General features: G+C 45.9%; 2 protein-coding genes across 2 annotated transcripts in view; one reads left to right on the top strand and one right to left on the bottom strand.

The window, feature by feature from the left end:
* Nucleotides 1–2132: 2132 nt before the first annotated feature.
* cnrip1b (cannabinoid receptor interacting protein 1b) lies at nt 2133–9240 on the bottom strand. Its single transcript, XM_086173559.1, has 3 exons — nt 8905–9240; nt 6165–6309; nt 2133–3447 (listed from the first exon to the last, which is right to left on the bottom strand). Exons 1-3 carry the CDS (start codon nt 9081–9083, stop codon nt 3283–3285), a joined length of 489 nt encoding a protein of 162 aa, XP_086029685.1. The 5' UTR covers nt 9084–9240; the 3' UTR covers nt 2133–3282.
* Nucleotides 9241–11481: 2241 nt separating this feature from the next.
* kcnq5a (potassium voltage-gated channel, KQT-like subfamily, member 5a) overlaps nt 11482–21113 on the top strand; it is a 101417-nt gene continuing 91785 nt past the window's right edge. Inside the window, exon 1 of the mRNA XM_086173793.1 lies at nt 11482–11921. Coding sequence (XP_086029919.1) covers nt 11602–11921 — 320 coding nt within the window. The 5' untranslated portion in view covers nt 11482–11601. The remainder of the gene's footprint in view (nt 11922–21113) is intronic.

The raw sequence follows: 21113 nt of genomic DNA, 5'->3' as shown, positions 1-21113 counted from the left end.
ATATAAGCTATGATAAATATATGCATCGATCGCCTCATGTAGATTTTTAATGATCATAAAAGCTACATTTTTTTCTGCATTTTACGACACCAATGCACTCTTCCATCAACATATTTGAACGGATTGCGTGTCTTTTTCATATCATAGATTTTTTATTTAATATACTTTATTTTATTTTCGTACATAAAATCTTTTTTTTAGCTAACGGTCTGCAAGGAAACACCAGAATATAGCATCCATTTATCCATCCATCCATCTCTCTGTGTTGTTGTTGTGTATTTGTATTGTCTGGTGTGTTTTTTTTCGTTGTTTTCCCCAAGTTTTCCATTCTTTCTCTGTTATTTGCAGAGAATTTTCGCTGATTTTCAGTTATTTTTTTTAACCTGGCATCACCCACTGAGCCTCAAATCTATTAGAATTATTTTATTTTTTTATTATATTTTCATATCATTAACAGCCATAATGATGCTATAATTACAAAATGAGGTTTGGACTGAACGTTAAGTGGCCATAGCCGGAGGCCGACGTGACTGTGGTCGGACTGCATGTCCTCACAGCACCATGTGTAAAACTGGCAGATGGACTCAATTTGACACTAATCCCTGTGACTCTTAAGTCTGTTCGTCAATAGCACAGACTTGGCCCTGTGCACAGCCACTAAATCCACGCTTAGTGTTGTAAGCCACGGCGAGATTTAGAGATAAAGCGGGGCCGGACTTAAAAAGACAGTCTGCAGACAGGACAGGTGAGACTTACGATGTAATAAAAGAGCGGTTTACACAGCATGCCCTCATCCATTCACCCACTCGGAGAATCAGCCACAGAAGAAACTCATGTGTCACTCATCTTCTCACATTATTATACATATTATTATTTCAATGACAGAGCGAAAGGTTTTAAGTTGTTTTACGGCCCGTGCCTGGCCCGTGAAAGGTCAGTCAGAACATGAACGAAAAAAAAAAAAAAAAATTTTGTTAATGTTATACCAATGTGTTGCTTTGATTGAGAAAGCAGTTCCCTTTTTTTTAACGTTAGGACGCATGTGCATCAAAAAAAAAGAAGTTAATGCTTGTCTTCAACAAAACATGGACCGCTAATATTTCTTTGTATAAGGATTATAATTTGAATTGTCAACACGGGACCAAACATGAAGGTAGAATGCAAAGACTTGTCTGGTGAAGGAAGTCAGATATTTTGCCATCAAAACCGCAAAACCAACAAAGGGTATTTTTTATAAAGCTTTGCACACCAAGAAATGCAGCTTTCAAGGCAACTTACGCCATATCCTACAAAACCACCCAAAAAAGTATGCACTTTTCGAACAGAAAGTTTACTAAGGCGTATTTGTTGAACTCTGCAGCAGTAATATGTTATCATATAATACAAAGCACTTTTTTCTTTTATGTATCAAATTGATCAATTTCATGTCTTTAGCCTACTGCTAAACACCTTTTTAGTGTTTGTGAAGGTCAACACATTAGACCCTCTGAGAACACTGATGTAATGATTGATTTTGTTTGCATTGTTTGGTATTTTATTATTCAGATAACCAGTAGCAGCTAGTCAGGACATGTAATTTACTGCCTTTTACAATGGGGCATAATTAATCTTGAGCAGAAGCAAGTTTAAGTTATCACTATTCACTATTCAGGTATCTCATATGGCCCCTTGGGAAAAAAAGAATTGGCCCCCCTTGCTCCACATGATGCGTGAATGAATGATTAAATAGCTGTACGTCTCTGTATGACAGTTGAACTACAAGAATCAAAAGTCATGTGTCTTTATATGGCATGCAAATGAGAGGGTGAATGGTCCCTATGCGTAAGTCTATGTTTGCTTGCCCTCAGTCAGTGTGCAGGATAAGGGCCGGAGCTTTTGAATGAGTGAATGAATGAATTTCAGTTGCATTTATCGCATACGTTCTCCAGGCATTTCCCCCATTATTGGCAAATAACAGTGTTTCTAGTCAGAAATAAAGATACATTTAGCAGATTTTGACAGTGACATGCAAACAATGAAATGTTGTTATTGTATTACAATAACAACAACTGACTACTAGATTCGTGAATTTTGCAAAAAAAATTCTCCCAAAACACATTCAAATAAAGACACACACAGTTGACACAGTCTTTATGTTTTTTACTCTCTGTAACACAACACTTTCACATTGGAGTCATAGCAGTAACATCAAACCCAAGTAGCAACCGCTCACTGTTAGAGTTTGCACTGATTTCTTGCATAGATCAATTCATGGAAGATATTTCATCCAGAATGTTCCACCATCTAACGTGTACAAAAAAAAAAAAAAAAATACAATTTTTACAAATATATACTGCAACAATTACTACAAGAGATAGAAAAAATAGTTCACAGTCCTGACCGTTATCATTAAAATTATTATTATTATTATTGGAATTATTATTGCTGTGGTGACGGTCATAATGAACACAATAATAATAAACATAACAATAATAATAATAATGATGATGACAATAATAATAACATTAACATTATCAGACATCTAGGTTTGGAAGAGGTAGAGAGAACACACACTTTACAAAGGGGAATTACAGTATATCACTCAAATCAAAAATATCCATTGTGAATAGTGCATTTAGAAAATGGATGCAAAAAGTCGATGTCTGGAAAAAGGGCTGGGCATCTAACAGGTCTGACTATAATATTTCAACATATATATAATATGTAATTGTTTATTATAGGTCTCTGGATATGATGGTATCCCCAGTCCTGTCCGCCAGAACTGCAAAAATCATCTTGACTTTTGCACGCACAGGTCCACGTGACGTTACCTGAGAAATAAATGTACTATATTTACCTGTTAAAAACAGAAGGACTTGATTTTGAGCCGCACCCAACCTGCATCCCGCGAGCACACAGCTCAATCAGGAAGTTCTCTGGGCGGAGATAAATATAGACATTTGTACGAGCACCATTTGTATCACCTACTCACATGTACACGTACCGACACATAAACATACCACTGCACTGCAAGAGATGGGACGATACACTCCAGGGCAAGCTGGTGTTGTAACTCGGGCTGGAGTATTTGGATGATTAAGCTAAGCGTGTCGCCCGAGAGGTCTGACATGTTTATGGGACAAACAGAAAAAGTTAAAAAAAAAAAAAGGCAACACCACGTTTAACAGTTAACAGTCGGATGACGTTCGGCGGTGAGAGGATCGGGGATGGTAAATAAGCAAACGGGCACACCCTCCGAGACATTTCACCCCGAGCGCAGCGGAACAGGCGCCCGGCGTTCGGTCAGATGAACGTCTCCTTGTTGACCCACATGAGCGTTCGCGTGTCGTTGGGCTTGCACTCGTACTCGATGCTGTTGAAGCTGTTTCCCCACTGGCAATGGTCCCTCTTGTTGTAGTTGTAGTACTTAACCTGCCATACCGTTTCAAAGGTGCCTGCCTCGGTGAACTGTGCACGGAGAAAACACATAGAATAAACCGGCTGACACGACGTCCAACAGAGTCTTTGCGTTTGTGTGAAAAGTGGCGATCTGATAGCGGTCCTACTGGGATAGAAGTGTGTATTTCAACTTCTATTTGTGTACATTTTAAAAAGCGCACTGTGCAAGCAATGGGAGTGGACTAAAGTCAGAAACACAAACCCTCACACACATCTGTTGCTGCACTTTCTGGTGTTACGTTGGTTTTTCATTTTGCACATTTGTGTGTGTTAGAGTAAGTAACTTTACTTTGTAAATCATCAGTGGAAAACGCCCTTTTATTTGTTCTTGTAATGTTAATTTTCGCCACAAGAGGGCGCCAATGACACACATCCTAGAATTCAGACGCATTAATTCCCCTCTATTAATCTCAACACGTCCATGCAGCGTGTGTGTGTGTGTGTGTGTGTGTGTGTGTGTGTGTGCGTGTGTTCGAGAATTTACGTAACGTCACCTTAGTGTGTTTAATTTCGGCTGCAAAGTCATTTTAATCTGTGCTGATTTCCTGTTAGCATTATTAGCCTTAGCTGAGGTTCACACAGCCCGGGATTAGTCTGTTATATATTATTCCCTCGAGCCTCTCAGAGCCTAATTTCCTCACTAAGATAAAATCACAAAAGTCATTTTCTATTTCCAACAACACACATTTAGAGCCATACACTGGTCCACTAATTTAACAAGGAATTTTCCCCCTGTTTTCTGTAAAAACACTGCCTGCAGAGGTGGAAACACCTCTATAAACGTCACAAACCTGCTTCAATGTGAGATTATAAAGGGTTTGTTGTGGATACTTGGATAATGAACAAGAGAAAATACATATTTTAGCATGCAGAATGACGAAGATGAAGCATGCAGACTGCACAGATGGATACACACACATACTAGAGGATCCCAGAGGCCCGTGGGCGTTAACAGATGGGTAACACACACACACACAGATAGTCCTTCACTGATGGAGGAATTCTGTGAGAGTCATGACTCGTACTTTTGAAGATTTCTATTTCCCTTTCTTCAAAATGCCCTCGCGAGTTGTCCATCCCTTCCTGGGTTCAAATGTTTCACGCTATGAGAGCCGCTGCTGCTGTCAGTTGACGGGAAAAAAAAAGGAAAACACACACATTTGCGCCAGATGGTGGAGCCGGAGCGGCAGCAGCTGCTTCCGTCCAGCATCTGCGCATCGGGGTGAAGACCCTCACTCGCCCACCCGCCCACAGGAATTAACTTTACGGGTGATTTTTGGGCTGAAAGACAAGACTCGGCTCATCCTGGGAGAATCTGGGAAGAAGAATGAGGGTTTGTATGTGTGTGTGTGTGTGTGTGTGTGTGTGAGAGGCAACTCATATAGTCCCTTTGTTATGAAACGTTTTTTTAGATATAGAGGATGACTCGATCTGAGCAGAAGAACACCGAGGATTCATTCATTGGGTTAATCTGCTTTCCTCATTAGCGCCAGTCACTGTGATCAGATCACGTCAGGTTGCTCTTTGCGTGAAATAAGAATATTTAAATAATAATCATAAGGAGTGGAAGCCTGCAGAGAAAACTCGGACGTAAAAAAAAAGGTGTGTGTGCGCTTGAAACTGCAGTGTTTTTGTGTTTGTTGGCGACACAAAAAAACAAAACGCTTTTTGAAAAGAAGTGCATTGAGACGTAAATGGAAATGCAACGCTTTAGACGTGAGATTTTTAAAGACTCAATGGAATAACTGCATTACATTGTAATGTCATTTAACGCTTTTTATCATATTTGTTGTATTTCCCACAAATCAGGATTCATGTTTTGAGCTTCATCTCAGTGAGATGAGATGGCGACTGACCTGTACCTTTGTGACATATGGGAGAACAATCATGGCCTCCACCTGTCATATTTTTAAGTTGCACTTTTTTTCAAGGTTTTTATATTTTAAAATACAGAATTTCGCATGTTCGTCATGTGACGAACGTTATGTGAAAGACTGAACACAAATGCCCCCAAAAGAAAATCATATTCTGCAGATTACAAGCTGCAAGTAAGTCAAATACGCAGTTGAAAACGGTAATTGGGAGAAGGTTTGGAGTGAGCGTGAAACTTGTGAGGGACTGGCGAAAACAAAAAAAAATAAAAGCTAGACGGCTGCAGCTAGAGGAACAAGTTCACAAATGGGCGCTTGGACGACATGCTGCCGGGAAAGGCTTGTCGATGATGCAGTTACGTCTCCACGCCCAGCTCGTTGCCATGACGATGAATATAAATGACTTGTTATGCTATGTTGTTTATGCTAGGTATCTGAATAACTGTTAATACCAGACACCTATTCAACCGGTTGTTCTCTATTCTAGTGTTATTATTATCACTTGCCTTTCAAGATGTTCTTGCGCTGTGATTTCATAAAAATCAGAGCTCAAAATACAAAAATACGACTTCTATTTCGGCGCGATATGTTTTTTTTTTCTTTTTTTTTTAAATGCATTTCTTGCCATGTGCGACTTATATCTGCAGCGACTTATAGTCTGGAAATTACGGTATATAACACCTGATCACGTTCACACACAAGCAGATACCTGCAGAGCTGCTGTGCACAATGCTAACCAATCGGGACCAACTGGTGTGTGTGTGTGTGTGCGTGCGTGTGTGTGTGCGTGCGTGCGTGTGTGTGTATGTGTGTGTGTGTGTGTGTGTGTGTGTGTGCGCGTGTGCGTGTCACTACCTGGATGCTGATCTGAACCGGCTGCCTCTCCCCGCTCTTGGTGTGCGCCACTCCCTCGGTATCGTACAGGCCAGAGTAGACCGCCGACTGCGGGTCTTTGGACTGGCGCTCCAGCGGGAAGGTCACGCCGCCCACGCTCATGGACCTGCAGGCCGCAGGGGGGACGGGATCAGAGGAAAGAGCACATTCCCCCCATCAGCTCGCGGGAAATCCCATTTCTAAAGGGGCGTGACTCAAAGCTGGACATGACTTCCTTTGACGCAATATTTACAATTGTAAGAACTCAAAAGCGTTTCTTATTCCCGATAGTCTCGTCTCTTTTTTTTTTAGAAAAGAATTTGTGGTCTTTATTTCTGTATGAAGTCCACGGGTATGTAGTTCTCCACGAAAAGCTCTGCTACTTTGACGTAAAAGTCCTCCGTGTTTTTTTAAATATATTTCATTAATCTTATCCTCTAGTATCAAGCACCTGCACACTCACGCCCCCTTCAGGTGAGGCACGGTATTGTCCGCCTCACCTCATGACTGTTCTCTACGGTTCATTTTCGGGGAATAATTTGTATCACACACTCACGCTAAAGAATTACACCGCTTGCAGAACGCCGTGGTGTTTCTTATTATGTTTAATATAAGATAAATCTGTGTACAAATTTTCTATTGGTGACATGCTTAGTAACAGAAACAATCACAGTTTGTGAGGGACTGTGTGTGCAGAGGCGAGCTCAGCTGCTGCACCTTCACCTACATTTGATCAGGAAATGGGCGAATTCAGAGATTTTGTTCTTGAGAACATTTAAAACATGGTTGGAGTCATACAGAAAATACATTTCTAAATCAGATTAGTGTAAAAATGTTAATATTTATCTTACTTTATCACTGTTTTTTGTTTCATCATTACAGGTGAGGCAGAGCCTCACCTGCCTCCCCTGCCTGCGCATCACTGATCAGCATTATAACGGGGTTGTTACTTGGTTATTACTCTTATTGAGCAAAACGATGACTTCCGAGTGCATCTGTTTTCTGAGAGCCGTCGCTCAGCGCATTTTTCGCTTTGTGATTCGAGCCCACATCTGATTTTGTGAGCCGTTAACACCCACGAAGCAAGTGGCGTTTAAAGACAGTGGGACACGCCGCCGCCATTAGGTAGCCCAGAAAGAATAATGAAAGAACACAAGCGGGTTGCGCACGTCGTGGACTCGTTCCGTGAAGAGACGGAGAAGTTGTTGTCGTGAGATAAATGGGGTGAATAGAGTATATAGTGTAGCAAAGTTACACTTAGCGACATTATGGCATTAAGTGTGGAGCCAGTAAGTGAAGGATAGAGCAACAAATGAACAAAACCCAACCTCCTCTAACTATTTCCACAGTAAATACACACAATACAATCCCAATATTTCTTTGCATTCTCTCATTATGTATTATTTTTTAACCATTTTTGTTAATTATGCAGTACATTTGCCTTGTTTAAAAACACCGAACTAGAACAGATTCATAGCTTTTTAGTTCATTCCAGTTTGGAACTGGATCATGTGATACGCTAGCAAGTATAAACATGGCACCGGAGGGTCTGGGTGTTGTGTAGCTCGGTTAGCTTAGCACGCTCAACACAGCCTCCGATCAGAAGATCAAAAATGTCACCTCCTCTCTGAATCTTTGAACGGAAATAGAAGCAGTTGATTGCTAACTGTGGAGCGGAGACGGGAGGCTACGTTAGCTTAGCAAGTCACACTGGAGGGGAGAGCTGGTGTATTCAATCTTTCATGGATCGCGATGTTTGCAGATGAGACTGAGATCTCTAGTGACAGCATCTGGAGAGGTGGAAGTAGGGACGAGTGTGCCTCACTCCATCCATAAATGGAGTTTAGACATAAAGTTTAGCAAAGTGTGCAAGTTACATTTAGCAACATTGTAGCATTAAGTGCGTAGCTAGTATGCTAAGTTCCTCCTTCATCCAATCTTCAAGGTAAATACACTTATAAAACCAGTGTATTTCTTTCATTCTCTTTTATCATGAATTATAGATGTTTTTCGTCGTTTCTAAAGCACATTTTGCTCATTTTAAAATTGTATTAATCGCGTTTCAATTCATTTCAATAGGGAACTTTGATATACGAGCAAAAGATGGAGAACCAATTACACTCCCGAGTGAAGGTGTTACCGTACGCAAACGCTTGAGAAGTAGAGCTTGAAATGTGTGTGAGGACAAATAACCCCCGGGAATAAACAGTGTGTATCACCATAGTGACGACCCGCCCTGGTTTCCCGCCAACAGCTCCTGTGTGACCTACTTCCGCTCCTGCCTTCTGTTTGGCTTTTTCGGACTCGGATTCTGAGCCTTATTTGGGGATGGAAACACAACCGAGGGCCGTTACATCATCAGCACACACACACACACACACACACACACACATAGAGAGAAACCCCCCAAACCATGCAGTCCTAATCTGCGCCGGATTTGACGCGCAGCCAATCGCGGGGTTTTATGGTGCCTTCAAGTGCAGCTCGGAAAAATGAGACTTGACTTGTTGAGCGAGCGCTTCCGGAAATCCGGATCCGAATTTTGCAACAAAAAAAAAATCCAGAAGGCTCAAATTGAAATCCGGAAGCGACTGACATCCTCTATTTTCACCAGAAATTGCAAAAAACACACCTGCATGCGTGGCGCACGGATGAAAAAAGAAAACACCGGAAAACACATGTATCGATTATCTATCGGGGGGCGGGGTGAAGGGGTACCTACGTGGCCTCCACGGCTCCGGGTTTGACGACCAGCTCGATGCTGTACTTGGATCCGGTGAGCAGCTTGATGGTCCGGGTCTGACCGAAGCGGGCGCCGTCGGACTTGAAATAAACGGCGGTGCCGTTCGGCAGCATCTTCAGGGAGATCCCGATCCGGACGAGCTGCGGGACGTCCGCCATCTTTCCATCAATCCGGCCTGCGTGCGTTTGCGGGAACGGGACCGCAGGTGTGATGAAGAGGAGGGACCGAGCGGAAGTGTGTGCGTGGAAAATAAACGCGCAGCGCCGTAATCCCACGCAACCTGGACGACTAATCCCGAGCTGCTCCCTCCCTCTCTCTCTCTGTCTCTGTCTCTATCTCTCTCTCTTTCTTTATCTCTCTCTTTCTCTTTTTATCTCTCCCTCTCTCTCTTTCTATCTCTCCCTCTCTCCATCCAGTCCAGTATAGCGTCGCTGTCCGGGGTTCTGAATTCCTGCCAATTAACACTAATTGACCCCGTAAACGCATCATTAAACGCATTATTATTATTATTATTATTATTAGTAGTAGTAGTAGTAGTAGTAGTAGTAGTGGCATTATTATTATTATTATTGATATTATTATTATTATTATTATTATTGTAAATAGTAGTAGTAGTAGTATTACTATTATTGATATTATTATTTATTCATTTATTTATTTTTTTTCTTATCTTAGATAAGATGGACTTCTTGGTCCCATGGTGGCGGAATTCATCTGAAAAAGCGTGCACACAGCAATAATAGACATAAATATTCATAAAAGGATATAGGTACAAAACAACGAGATAATGTACAATATGGATAGAAATATATTTTAAAAAGTATGCTAGTGAAATAAAAGAAATGCCTGGTGCAAAGGATGGTTGAAGGAAGTAGAAGGCAGAGTAGTAAAAAGAGATGATGGATGGGTAAGGTGTGTAAATATAAGTATTGCACGGATAATAGTGGTAAGTAGAGGTGGAGATAGTGCAAAATTGGGATGCTTGTGAGCAGCAATGGCACTCTGCAAAGTGCAGAAGAGTATATTATATTATATTATATTATATATCATTACATTACATTATATTATATTATATTATATAGTACTGCTATGTTGTTTTTTTAAATGCGTCTTTCAGAATCGTGTGCATTTGTGTGAGGTGAGGTTGACAGATGTGCCTATATTTCACTTTATTCTTTTTTAATGCACTATAAAATTGTCTTGAAAGCTTTTCTATTCGGGGAAATTCAATTGTCACAGTTGGAAGAATTTGACTATGTACAATATATACAGTCTAGTACAAATTTCTACAGTGTTGTGCAAAAAAAGTCTATTGTATTGTAAAATTTAGAAATATACTAAATTAATCTAATCGATCCGGAACGCGCCGTGATGTATTTGACATGTAAACAAAAACAAAACAATAGGGCGTCCATGCATTAATTCTTTTTGCGCATGCGTGTGTGTATGTATGTGTATGTGTGTTTGTTTGTGTGCGTGTATGAGTATGTGTATGTGTGTATGTATGTGTGTGTGTGTGTGTGTGTGTGTGTGTGTGCGCGCGTGCACACACTGTTTTATCTGTTTTAAAATCCCGCCCGCCCGCGTGTATCATTTGAAAATGAAACGGAATTAATCGACGAAACAATTATTCGATCGATCGATTAATTGTAATCTGCACGCGCTCGCAGAAGTGCGTCGCACGTGCTTGATGACGCGTACAACGCCACCACGTAACCAACCTGTTGCAATACCACATTTTGACCACTAGGGGGCAGACTTGAGCCATAAAAACACACGCCGGCGCAGAAACGAGTAAAACGATTGAAAGCTGCGAGAGAAGTGGGGGATTAAAAGATTCAAAAGTTTAATCTCGATTATAATCTGCTCCGTACTTTAGTTAAACTATTTATGAAAGTATAAATTGTTCGCTCACTCATTTTTAAGCTATTTTTCTACATATTTACCCCCCCCCCCCACACACACACAGATTAACCTCAAAACCGGGTTATTCGGTGTGTTTTTCCATGAGTGTTTATTTGTTTTGATTGTTTTTCCGCCTTCCCCGATGCGTCTTGAGGCCCGGGGCCGTCTCCCGGTCTCCCCCCTCCGCGGGTCACATGGTCGGTCAGCAGGGCCGGACGGTGACGCAGCCGCTGCACGTCGGGGGGGACGCGTCCGGTTCCGTTGGAGGAAAGTTTGCAGCGGAGTTGCCAGTTTTATTTCTTATTTTGTTTTTAATTTTTTTGAGTCCACACTCTTTGTTTATTCATTCAAGGGGCGGCTTTTGACGTCTTCGAAGCGCGCGTCAAGAGCCCCTGCGCTTGGCACCCGGCGTGCGTAAAAGGAAAATAACTCACTGTGGGAGTGTGTTTGAGAGAGAGAGAGAGAGAGAGAGAGAGAGAGAGAGAGAGAGAGGGGAGGGGGGGCTCTCCTCTCCTCTCCTCCTCCTTCTCTTTCGCCAAATGTCTCCATGGATCTTCTCCTTCATAACCAAACTCCGCCGCGCCGCCGCGCAGACGCACCGACTGTCCGACCGGGCCGGTGACTCCCCCGGCGGAACGGAGATGACCGCCTAGCCTCCTCCACCGCTCCCGGAGAGAGGCGTCCCGAACCCCGGCCGGAAGCGGACGCACTTCCCCTCCCCTCCCCTCCCCCTCCCTGGATGTCCGCCGGTCCCCCCGCGCCGGTGGTGCCATGCCGCGGAGCCACACCGGCGACGACCGCGGCGGCTCCTGCTCCGGTTCCGGCGGGCTCTGGCTGAAGAGCTCCGCGGCGGGGGATGTGGAGCGCGGGGCGGGGATGGACGGCCCGCCGCAGCCGCAGCCGCCGCCGCCGCCGCCACCGCCGGCAGGTGCGGAGCGGAAGCAGGGCGCCCGGCTCAGCCTGCTCGGGAAGCCGCTGACTTACAGCGCGCAGGGCGGCCGCAGGAACGCCCGCTACCGCTGGCTGCAGAACTACCTCTACAACGTGCTGGAGAGACCGCGGGAGTGGGCGTTCATCTACCACGCGTTCGTGTGAGTACACGCATGCACGACACACTTCCGAGCGCCGTGTGACTTTTGCACTCGAACGCACCAACGCTACGCGAAATCCCGCGAGATTTCCGCCACCACCTGTTGCCGCCAGACACGCATCCGCCTCGGAGGTTCTCGGATTTCCAGATGAGGCTTCCGCGCATCGAACGCCGCACCGTATTTATGTGTGTGTGTGTGTGTGTGTGTGTGTGTTTGTCCTCTCTCCCCTCGGTCTTTATGTAACACTGTGGAGCTCCAGGCACATGTGGGGCCCTCAGAGAAGGTCAGCCAGCCCTCCACTGTGAGAGCGTGAATGCAACGTTCTGCTCCGGCGGGGTTTCTTCTCCACCTCCGAGTCCACGACCTCCACTCCCCATCCTCAGATGTTCCTCCCATGAGGGAAACCCCTCGATTCCTCCACCCGACGGGTTTCCTGTTCTTTCTCGCGAAGGCCTTCCGGCGTGATCACGCTACCGGAGGAGCGGCTTCGCTGTGAGAACCGGAGGAGGAAGTGGAGCTGTCGGAGGCGGGTAGGGGTAGGAGGGGAGGAGGCGCCGCCGGATGTGGACGTTTTATTTGCCGGGGCGGGACGGCCGGGGTCGGCGAGGTTAAGTCGTTACATCTGCCGGCGACCTCGGCCTCCCACAGTTTGGATCGGCTGCACCGGCGGAACAATAACTCTCTCTCAGAGTGTTTAGGAAACACTGGGAAGATCTGGAGAGGGTTGAATGAGGGCAGAAGATACAAAACATGGTTCTGGAGGAGGTTCTCCTATGAGAGCGTTTGCCTTTCGGTAGTTAATCTCCTGCCGATTGAATTGTTCGTTCGCTCGTTCGTTCGCTGCAGCTGTTCCTCGCTGTGATTGGGCGAGAGGCGGCGTCCGATCCGGACCGGCAGATCACGGACGCGCGACGGTTCACTCCGTCATTCTAACACAGTGTAGAGAAACGTTCACCCTCTCATTCGCTCTGACAGTCGGTATCCTAGCAACCAGACATTTGAAGCGGCCTCCCGTCTCTCCTCTCCGTCCATCTGCTTTTTTTTTTTTTTTTGTCCTCGCTTCACAGTTCAGCCGCGGACCTCCACGCCACTACGTCCCCCAAACATTCATAGCGCTAGCGGCGTCATGCTAGCCCCCCCCCCCCCCCCCACACACACACACACACACCCGCCCCTCCCCTCCCCGTTGGCTTCCTGTTGACTTTGCAGCTTTTGTCCTCTCTGGGTCACGTTTGACCCGGGGACAACAGGAAGGATAAAGTTGATTCAGCACGCACACACACACACGCACGCACACACACACACACACACACATAGCGGACCGGTCTATTTACCGTCCGGCGCTGACGTAGTGGTGGATCTTCCCCCCTCAGGTGTGAATTCGCCGTGCGACAGCGACACGAAGGCTCCGTAAAGGTGCGTTTTCAAACGCCGGGTTCGAGCGGCGGAGGTCACGAGTACGGCGAGGCGTCCGGTCGCCGAATGGCGTTTCGATTCGAATCCCGACTTGATTCGTTCCCTGTGATGAGCGGATAACGGAGGTGCTTCCGTGCTCCTCCAGGGGGAGAGAAATGTGTGTTGTTGTTTTTTTAAATCACAGATTTTAAATCCATGTACTTTCAAGCGATTTTTCCTAATGTTTGTCATTTTCATGACATCACCCGTCGCACCGAAACTGGAGTAGAGCGGTATTCTTATTTCTGTTTTTTTTTTTTTTTTTTTTTTTTCCGTTTTCGTTGCAAACAGAAGTTCGTAACCCCGCCGTCTCCACGGAGAAACCACCGCAGGGTATAATTTCCTGCCGGCTGTTACATGAGCTGCCTCGGACTGCGATCCGCTAAAACTCGTTGTTCTTGACTAATCTGGTGATTCGGGGCCGGCGGATGAAAATCAAGTGGGCCGACGGTGGTTTTAAGGATCTCGGTGGAGATACGTGTGATGATGCACGTTGGGATCAGGCTGGAAAAATGTATAATGTTTGCATACCAGAGCCGTTTTAGGGAAATCTATGCACACGCTTGGCCGATAAACGGGGCTCACACCATACATACATAGGGATATACATTGTTAATTGTTATTTTGTATTGGTCGACTTGTATTTCCTTTCATTAAGAATTATTTCCTGTTTTTTAGCTGCTGTCAGTCAAAGTCCTGCGTTTACAAAAGTTATTTGTCGCCCATCCTTCACTTGCTTTCCGTTCCGCTTTTCATTTTCAGGTCAATTATCGCTAATTGTTTCAGTTGAATTCCTGCTGTTTTGCGATTGGCCAACAGGCGAAGTGAGTTTTGAGATACACACACACACACACACACACACACAGATCTCGAAACACACTTCATCATAGATAAGCAAACAAAAGAAAGCTCACTGTGGATAAAAGAAAGTGTCCTGCTTGATCCTTTAATTAGTTCTGTGGAAACAGATGCTCTTGAGTCAATGTGTTTTCGGAAAAAAAAAAACAGCTTGTGTGTGTGTGTGTGTGAGTGTGTGTGTGATATGTGGGGATGTTACAAATATCTCTGCAGATTACACAGTGTTCATGAATCCCCAGCGGAGCCGCAGAGATCCGCTGATGGGGCTGCGTTATGAAACGAGCCGCCGCTCAGCATCTGGGCTGGTTCCTTGCCAAATAGTGCTCCCACACTCAAACAGCGCCGACATTAAGATCTAATCTCCTAATGAGATGGCGTGCGTCGGGCTAATCACATTTGCTGGAACGGGTTCCAGCCACGGTCTACGTCGTGCGCTGCGCTGGAGACGATTCCTCCCCTGTCTGCCTTCCTGTGACGTCTCAGCCATCTTTGATGGATATTATCCAAGGCTTTGTTTGCTTTTCCTGTTTGTGGTGTCGCTCTTCTTCTTCCTCTTCTTCTTTTTTTTTCCTTTCGGCTGTTCCCTTCAGGGGTCGCCACAGGGAGTCAACCTCCTCCATCTAAACCTATTCCATCCATAAATCTTCTCTCTGATCTTCCTCTAGGCCTGCCCGGCATCCTTCTACCAATATATTCACTATCCTTTCTCTGTACATGATCGAACCATCTAAGTCTGGCTGCTCTGACCTTCTGAGTGACCCGAAGTACTTAAAGTCCTCCAACTTCTTGATTTCCACTCCCTGTAGCTTCACTGTTCTACCTGGGCACCTCTCATTCTCACAGATGCACAGAACCTCACAGAACCTTTATTCATCTCATTTCCAGAGCATACCTCCACCTTCTCCCTGCTCTCACTACAGTTCAACATGTCATCTGCAAACATGATGGTCCATGGAGATTCCTATCTAACCTCATCTGTCAGCCTGACCATCACTACAGCAAACAAGAAGGGCCTCAGAGCTGGTTCCTGATTCCCACCCACAGCACATCTCACCACTGCCTCATACCCAGCATACATGTCCTGCACCAGTCTAATATACTTCTCTGTTACTCCAGACTTCCTCATACGGTTCCTCTCTTGTACCCTGTTTTATGCTTTTCTAGGTCTACAAAGACACAATGTGGCTCCCTCTTGACTGTCTCGGTGCTTCTCTAGCAGTATTCTGAGGGCAGACGCTGCATCTGAGTCCGCAGGCGTCGTTGGAGCTGAATATTTGTTATCGTGTCTGACGGATGAGACGTGGAGATGTATGCGCGATTGATTGACTCGTCTCCTTCGTACATCGATCCCCACCGCGCTAAGGTGTATCGACATCCGACCCGTCGATCCGCCTCCGGCCCTCTGCAGAGCCCGCCAGTTCAAACCCGCTCGTCATTCTCTTTGAGCGGCCGTGAACCCTTCACGCTGATAGGGCCAGACAGAGCGACCTTACCAAACGCTGGAAAGTGACCTCTCTTTATGTCTCCCGACGAGTGTCCTATCGCGGTGGTGCGATGTCTTGTGACAGCGCCGGGCGCTGGAAAACTTCCAGACTCGACGACGAGTCCGACCCCCGCTTCCTGACAGCTGCTTTTACGAAACCGTGACAGAGTTTGGATGGAGATAAAATGTGCTGCACGATAGAGAACCTGTTTGTTTCTATCAGAAACTTCACTGTCAGTGTCTGATGAGGTTAAGGAAGGGACAAGTGTGTGCAGGCCACTGGTTTGTGCCTTCTGCCGGACCTCCCGCAGAGTGTCGTCACTGTAACTTTGCGGTTCCTCGAGCCTTTTCAGGAAGTAGTCCGTTACTTGGTGCTTTGGGACTAAAGAGGAACCAGGGGCCGTGGACCTTCGGGTCCTAGAACCATCTTAGCTCCTTTGTACGCTTCCGTAGTAACTCATGGGTGCTTGGGGATCAGTGGAACTCATAAGCAACGCCAAGATGCTCCTTGCGGATTGCTGTTTTTAAAAGCTATCGTAGTCAGTGGTCAGATGTTTTCTTGAAAAAATATTTGGACAGGATCTTTGAGAAATGCTCTTCTGGCCTGCTACGCCTCAGAGGGGTCTCCAGGGCTCGCAGAGGAACATCTACATTTTGGCTAGAATAAGTTTGGAGTTAGCTAATGCGGTTCTTCGATAGAAGATAGAAACACTTCAACCATCTGGTAGTCCATGGTTATTATTCCATGGACGCCGTGGCAGCTTCCACCTCCATGGTGGCCTTGTCGGCCTCTTCTTCTTCTTCTTTTTTGGCCTGTGGGAATGCAACGCTTAAAAGATCCCCTGGAGGGGGCTACTTCCTGGAACCACATCAGAGCTGGACACTTCTTAGAACTTCTCTTCCTGCTAGCAGCTGCAGAACGGACGTCTGTAGCCCTCAGACTTCTGACTTGAGCTACACCTGAAGACGTTTGTGTAGATCCTCCTTAAAGCGTTGGTCGCATCAGATCCGCCGCGGGTTTTTTCACTCGGAGAAACGGAGCCGGAGGTTCCTCTCGTTTCGAAAATACGCTGTAGCTCGTCTCCCTGCTGCGACACCAGACCTCCATTAGCACGTGGGGTTCTTTCGTAGCGACAGTTTTGCAGCAACATTTCTCCCTCTCTTAAGATCTCCCATGATTCTGTACCATCTCCGGGGGGAGGCGGGGGAGACAAAATGACAATAACAGAAGTTATTATAAATCCGTACGTTTGCTGATATTGGGGTCTCCAACCTGGTGAGCATCAAAAGAATCTGGAGAAGATTAAGCGGCGGCGACATCTGAGACAGCCGGGGCTCCTACAGAGGCGCTCTGTGTTCGGCTTCCAGGTGGGGAGGAGGACGTCTGGCCGGCGCCCAGTGGAAAATGCTGGAAAACGCTAAGCAGCCTTCAGGTGGGATTGGAGTGGGATCCTGTATGTGTGTGTGTGTGTGTGTGTGTGTGAATAAACACTGTCACAGTGTGTTCCGGTGTTTGCGTTGAGTGGTGCGTGGCGGGCACCCCATTAAAATGGATTCATATTTATGTTGAATGGTTTCGCGGGATGTCGAACACAGATCAGACTGTGTGTGTGTGTGTGTGTGTGTGTGTGTGTGTGTGTGTGTGTGTGTGTGTGGTGGTCACTGCCGTCTGCTGACACCCATCGACCTGTTCCTCATTTGGATCAGTGGAGGAGAAGGAGAGATGTTGGAGCTCTCAGAGAGAGAGAGATGGGAAAAAAACCCAGAGGTGCTCGATGAGATGCTCCAAGGAAAACCAGAAGAAGCATTTCTGAGTTAACTTTTAAAAGATCTTCTCAAGGACTTTTGTGAATGGGGTCTCCACAGCCAATCATCTGCCTTCATCTAAGCCTCACCGCTAACCGTCCTCTTTCCGTCCATCCATAAACCTCCTCTCTGGTTTTCTTCTTCCATCCCTCCTCTGTCCATGTCCAACCCATCTCAGTCTGACTTTATCTCCAGAACATCTCACATGCGCTGTCCCTCTGACGGACTTGTTCCCGATCCTCTCCGACCTCCACGTCTTCATCTCCAAACTGGACACCGGTTTGGACACAACAACCCCAGACACTTTTCTCCACCCGTTCCATCCTTCCTCCACCTCTCCTCCACCAGGTCCTTCTCCACCTCTTTAAATGTTCCTTCAGCTGCTCCATGCTGTCACTAGAGCTCAAAATGTCATTACATTGCGGTCCATGAATGATTGAATATACCAGCTCACCCATTCAGTGTAGCTCGCTAAGCTAACGTAGCTTCTCCGCTCCTCAGTTCCCAATAAACAGGTTTTGTTTCCGTTCAAAGATTCATAAAGGAGGTGAGATTTTTGATCTTCTGATCGGAAGCCGCGTTGAGCGTGCTAAGCTAACCGAGCTACACGGCACCCAGACCCTCCAGTGCCACGTGTACACTGCTCAAAAAAATTAAGGGAACACTAAAATAATATTGAAGTTAGTTCCCTTAAGTGTTCCCTTTATTTTTTTTGAGCAGTATATTTGCTCGTATATCAAATTAAAGTTCCCAAGTGAAATGATTTGAAACGCTATGAATCCGTTCCACTGAGGTGTCTTTAAATAAGACAAATGTACTGTATAAATAACAAAGACTGTTTAAAAATTAATACATAATGAGAGAATTCAAAGAAATTAAGGAGTTTTATTGAGCGTATTTATTGGAAGACGGGTGGAGGAGTTGGGGGAGTTTTTACCGTCACCGTATCTCACTGACAACAATTTCTCCATCTCTTCATGGACGAGTCCACAAAACGCTCCTGTTTTTCCTTAATTCTCTCTAGTGTTGCGTCCGATTGTCTTTTTAAACACCATTTCACGGACAGCGGCGGCCACGTGGGTGTCAATGGCTCGTAACTCGGAAAAGTCGACGCGCCGGGAAGTCAAGGTTCCACAGTACTGAATAATCACTTCGATTCTCGTAGAAATAAAATCGCTAAAACTGTTTCCGGGATACTTTTGTTGTTTTCATCCAAACAAAGCGGATACCATGACCCTGAACTTTCATTTCTCTCTCTAATAACAAACATCTGACCCCAACGGGCCCCTTCCTTACCTCCTGTACACACCTGCAAAGTTTCCTGAGTGTGTCTTGATGCTGTTGTGATGACAGGATCCATCCACACACACACACACACACACACACACAGACATATTAACACCTGCACCCAGTTAGTCAAAACAACCGCCGTGCAAGTCTCTGCTACTGTAACACACACACACTGCACTGTTCTATTTTTGCGCCGCCCTCCCCGTACTACAGCCCACGCTGGACTTTGCTCCCGTCTTGCTTATAAATTATTCAGGCATTTCGGTGAAAGTGACTGAAACTCCAAATTCCATGTTGGCAAAACACGGAAAATCCGCTTAGCCCTCCTCTGGCTTTCTGTCGGTACACACTGCCACTCAGGTTAGCGGCTAGCTCTCGCCGACTAAAGCGGCGATGACGCCGAATGTCTGCGATGGTCCACGCAAACCTTCCTCTTGCTGGAGCGCAGACAGCTTTTTGCTTTTTGTCTTTCTAAATATGTTTTTTTTTTTTTTTTTTTAAATGCAGCCAATAAAATTCGTAAATCCCTCCCGTATTTGCAAAGCCGCCGAGCAGAAAACTCATGATTAAAACATGAATCGGCGCATCGCTAATTTGCTGCATGTATCATCAGAAAATCCCCTCCCGCTGCTAAACTCGCTCCGTGTTCGCGAGCGTGTGTAAAAATTGCACCAGTTACATATTCTTAGTGCAGTTTCCTGCAATAAGCCAGCTTGAATAAGCGTTAATTTAAAAAAAAAAAAAAAAAAAAAAGCCAATTAGCACGAGGTTGCAGAGATTTGGAGGAGGAAGAGGAGGAGGGGAGTCGTGGAAAAAAAGCATCGGTCGGAGCTCGGTGCGAGATGGGAAGGGGTTGCACTGACAAATATATTGTGACATCCCAGCAGGTCACACAGGAAGTGTGTAGGTTGACTGTGTGTGTGTGTGTGTGTGAGAGCGAGAGAGAAAGTGAGAGTATGTTTATTTTTGAAGCGCACACTCGCGTGCTTTTGCATCAGTTGCATGGCGGGGGGGGGAAAGCTGTTGGGATTTGCCGCCTTCTCTCCAAGATGTGAATGATTGACAGCGTTTCCTGTGCAGACGTTACCGTTGCGTGCGCGCATTTGAACAAACCAGGAAATGCTAATCAGGTTTTTATCCAGACCGTTGTTATGGTCGCGTGCAGTCAAGGTTTGTCCGACACCTGTGGAGATGCAGCTGTTCTACATCATTTAATTGGAATGAGGAAAGATATTAGAAATATGTTAGGTACCACCTCCCTTCTGGTGTGTGTGTGTGTGTGTGTATGTGTGTGTGTGTGAGTGTGTGTGTAATCTCCCTGTTCCCCGTCCTCTGGGAGCACCTTGGATTTCTGGAGAGACGCGCCTATTGATGTATTGGGAATGTTTGCGATGCTAAAGTTGTTAGCACAGCCGCCCGTCGGCATTGTGCTGGGTGACATACGGCACCATACATACCATAATATGATACTTCGACTGCTAAAATATGTGTGAGACTCATAAAATGCAAATGTGTGTACGCGCACTCTCCTGCAGGTATGAGTGTGTATTTCACCCTCCGGTGCCAGCAGATGAAAACACAGTCCAGTTTGCAAAATCTGCCAATATGTGTGCCGCCATGGTAACACGAGTGCTGTATTTTGCCCGAAACTGCCGCAAAGCCCCGTCGGGCGCGTTCAGAGACGATGGGAAACCCGAGTAAAGGGGCTGATGTGCTCGTTTGTCACCCGGCTTGTTCTGCGGAGGTGCCAGTCGGCCGAGCGTTCCCGGCGCTAACGGACGGAGACGGGCTGAGCTGCATCATACCAGCCTCCGTCGCCCCGCCGTTACCCTGGTAGCACCCTTAACAAGGTTGTTCTTCGAATGCGTGCATCAGGAGGGTTTCTGTTTGCACGCCCACGCAGGGAAACATGGATACCACATGGTTGTGCAGGGGCACATACACACACACACACACACACACACACACACACTCATCAGCCACGGGGAAGTGAACAAACTACTCATAAATTCCAGGAGTATTAACATGTTAAAATAAAGTGACAGTAATGAGTTGCACGTGTGACAGCGATGAACGGCTACTCACTCAACTATTCATTCATTCAGTCATTCTTGATCTACTGCCTATCCTGCGGGGGGGGGCTTTAGCCAATCCCGGCTGTCATTGGTCGACAGATGGGGCTCACCCTGGACCAATCACAGGCCGGCATATAGAGACATCCAACTATTCACCTTCATCCGGCCAATTTAGAGTCTCCGTACATTAACCACCTGGATGTTGTCGGACTGTGGCTTTTCGAA

The sequence above is a fragment of the Fistularia commersonii genome, chromosome 2 (assembly GCF_037954325.1).
Source record: "Fistularia commersonii isolate RoL2024-O1a breed Wild chromosome 2, RoL_Fcom_v1.0, whole genome shotgun sequence".
NCBI classification, from domain to species: domain Eukaryota; kingdom Metazoa; phylum Chordata; class Actinopteri; order Syngnathiformes; family Fistulariidae; genus Fistularia; species Fistularia commersonii.
The sequence above is the reverse complement of the archived record's forward strand: the minus strand, read 5'-3'. Positions and strand labels throughout refer to the sequence as shown.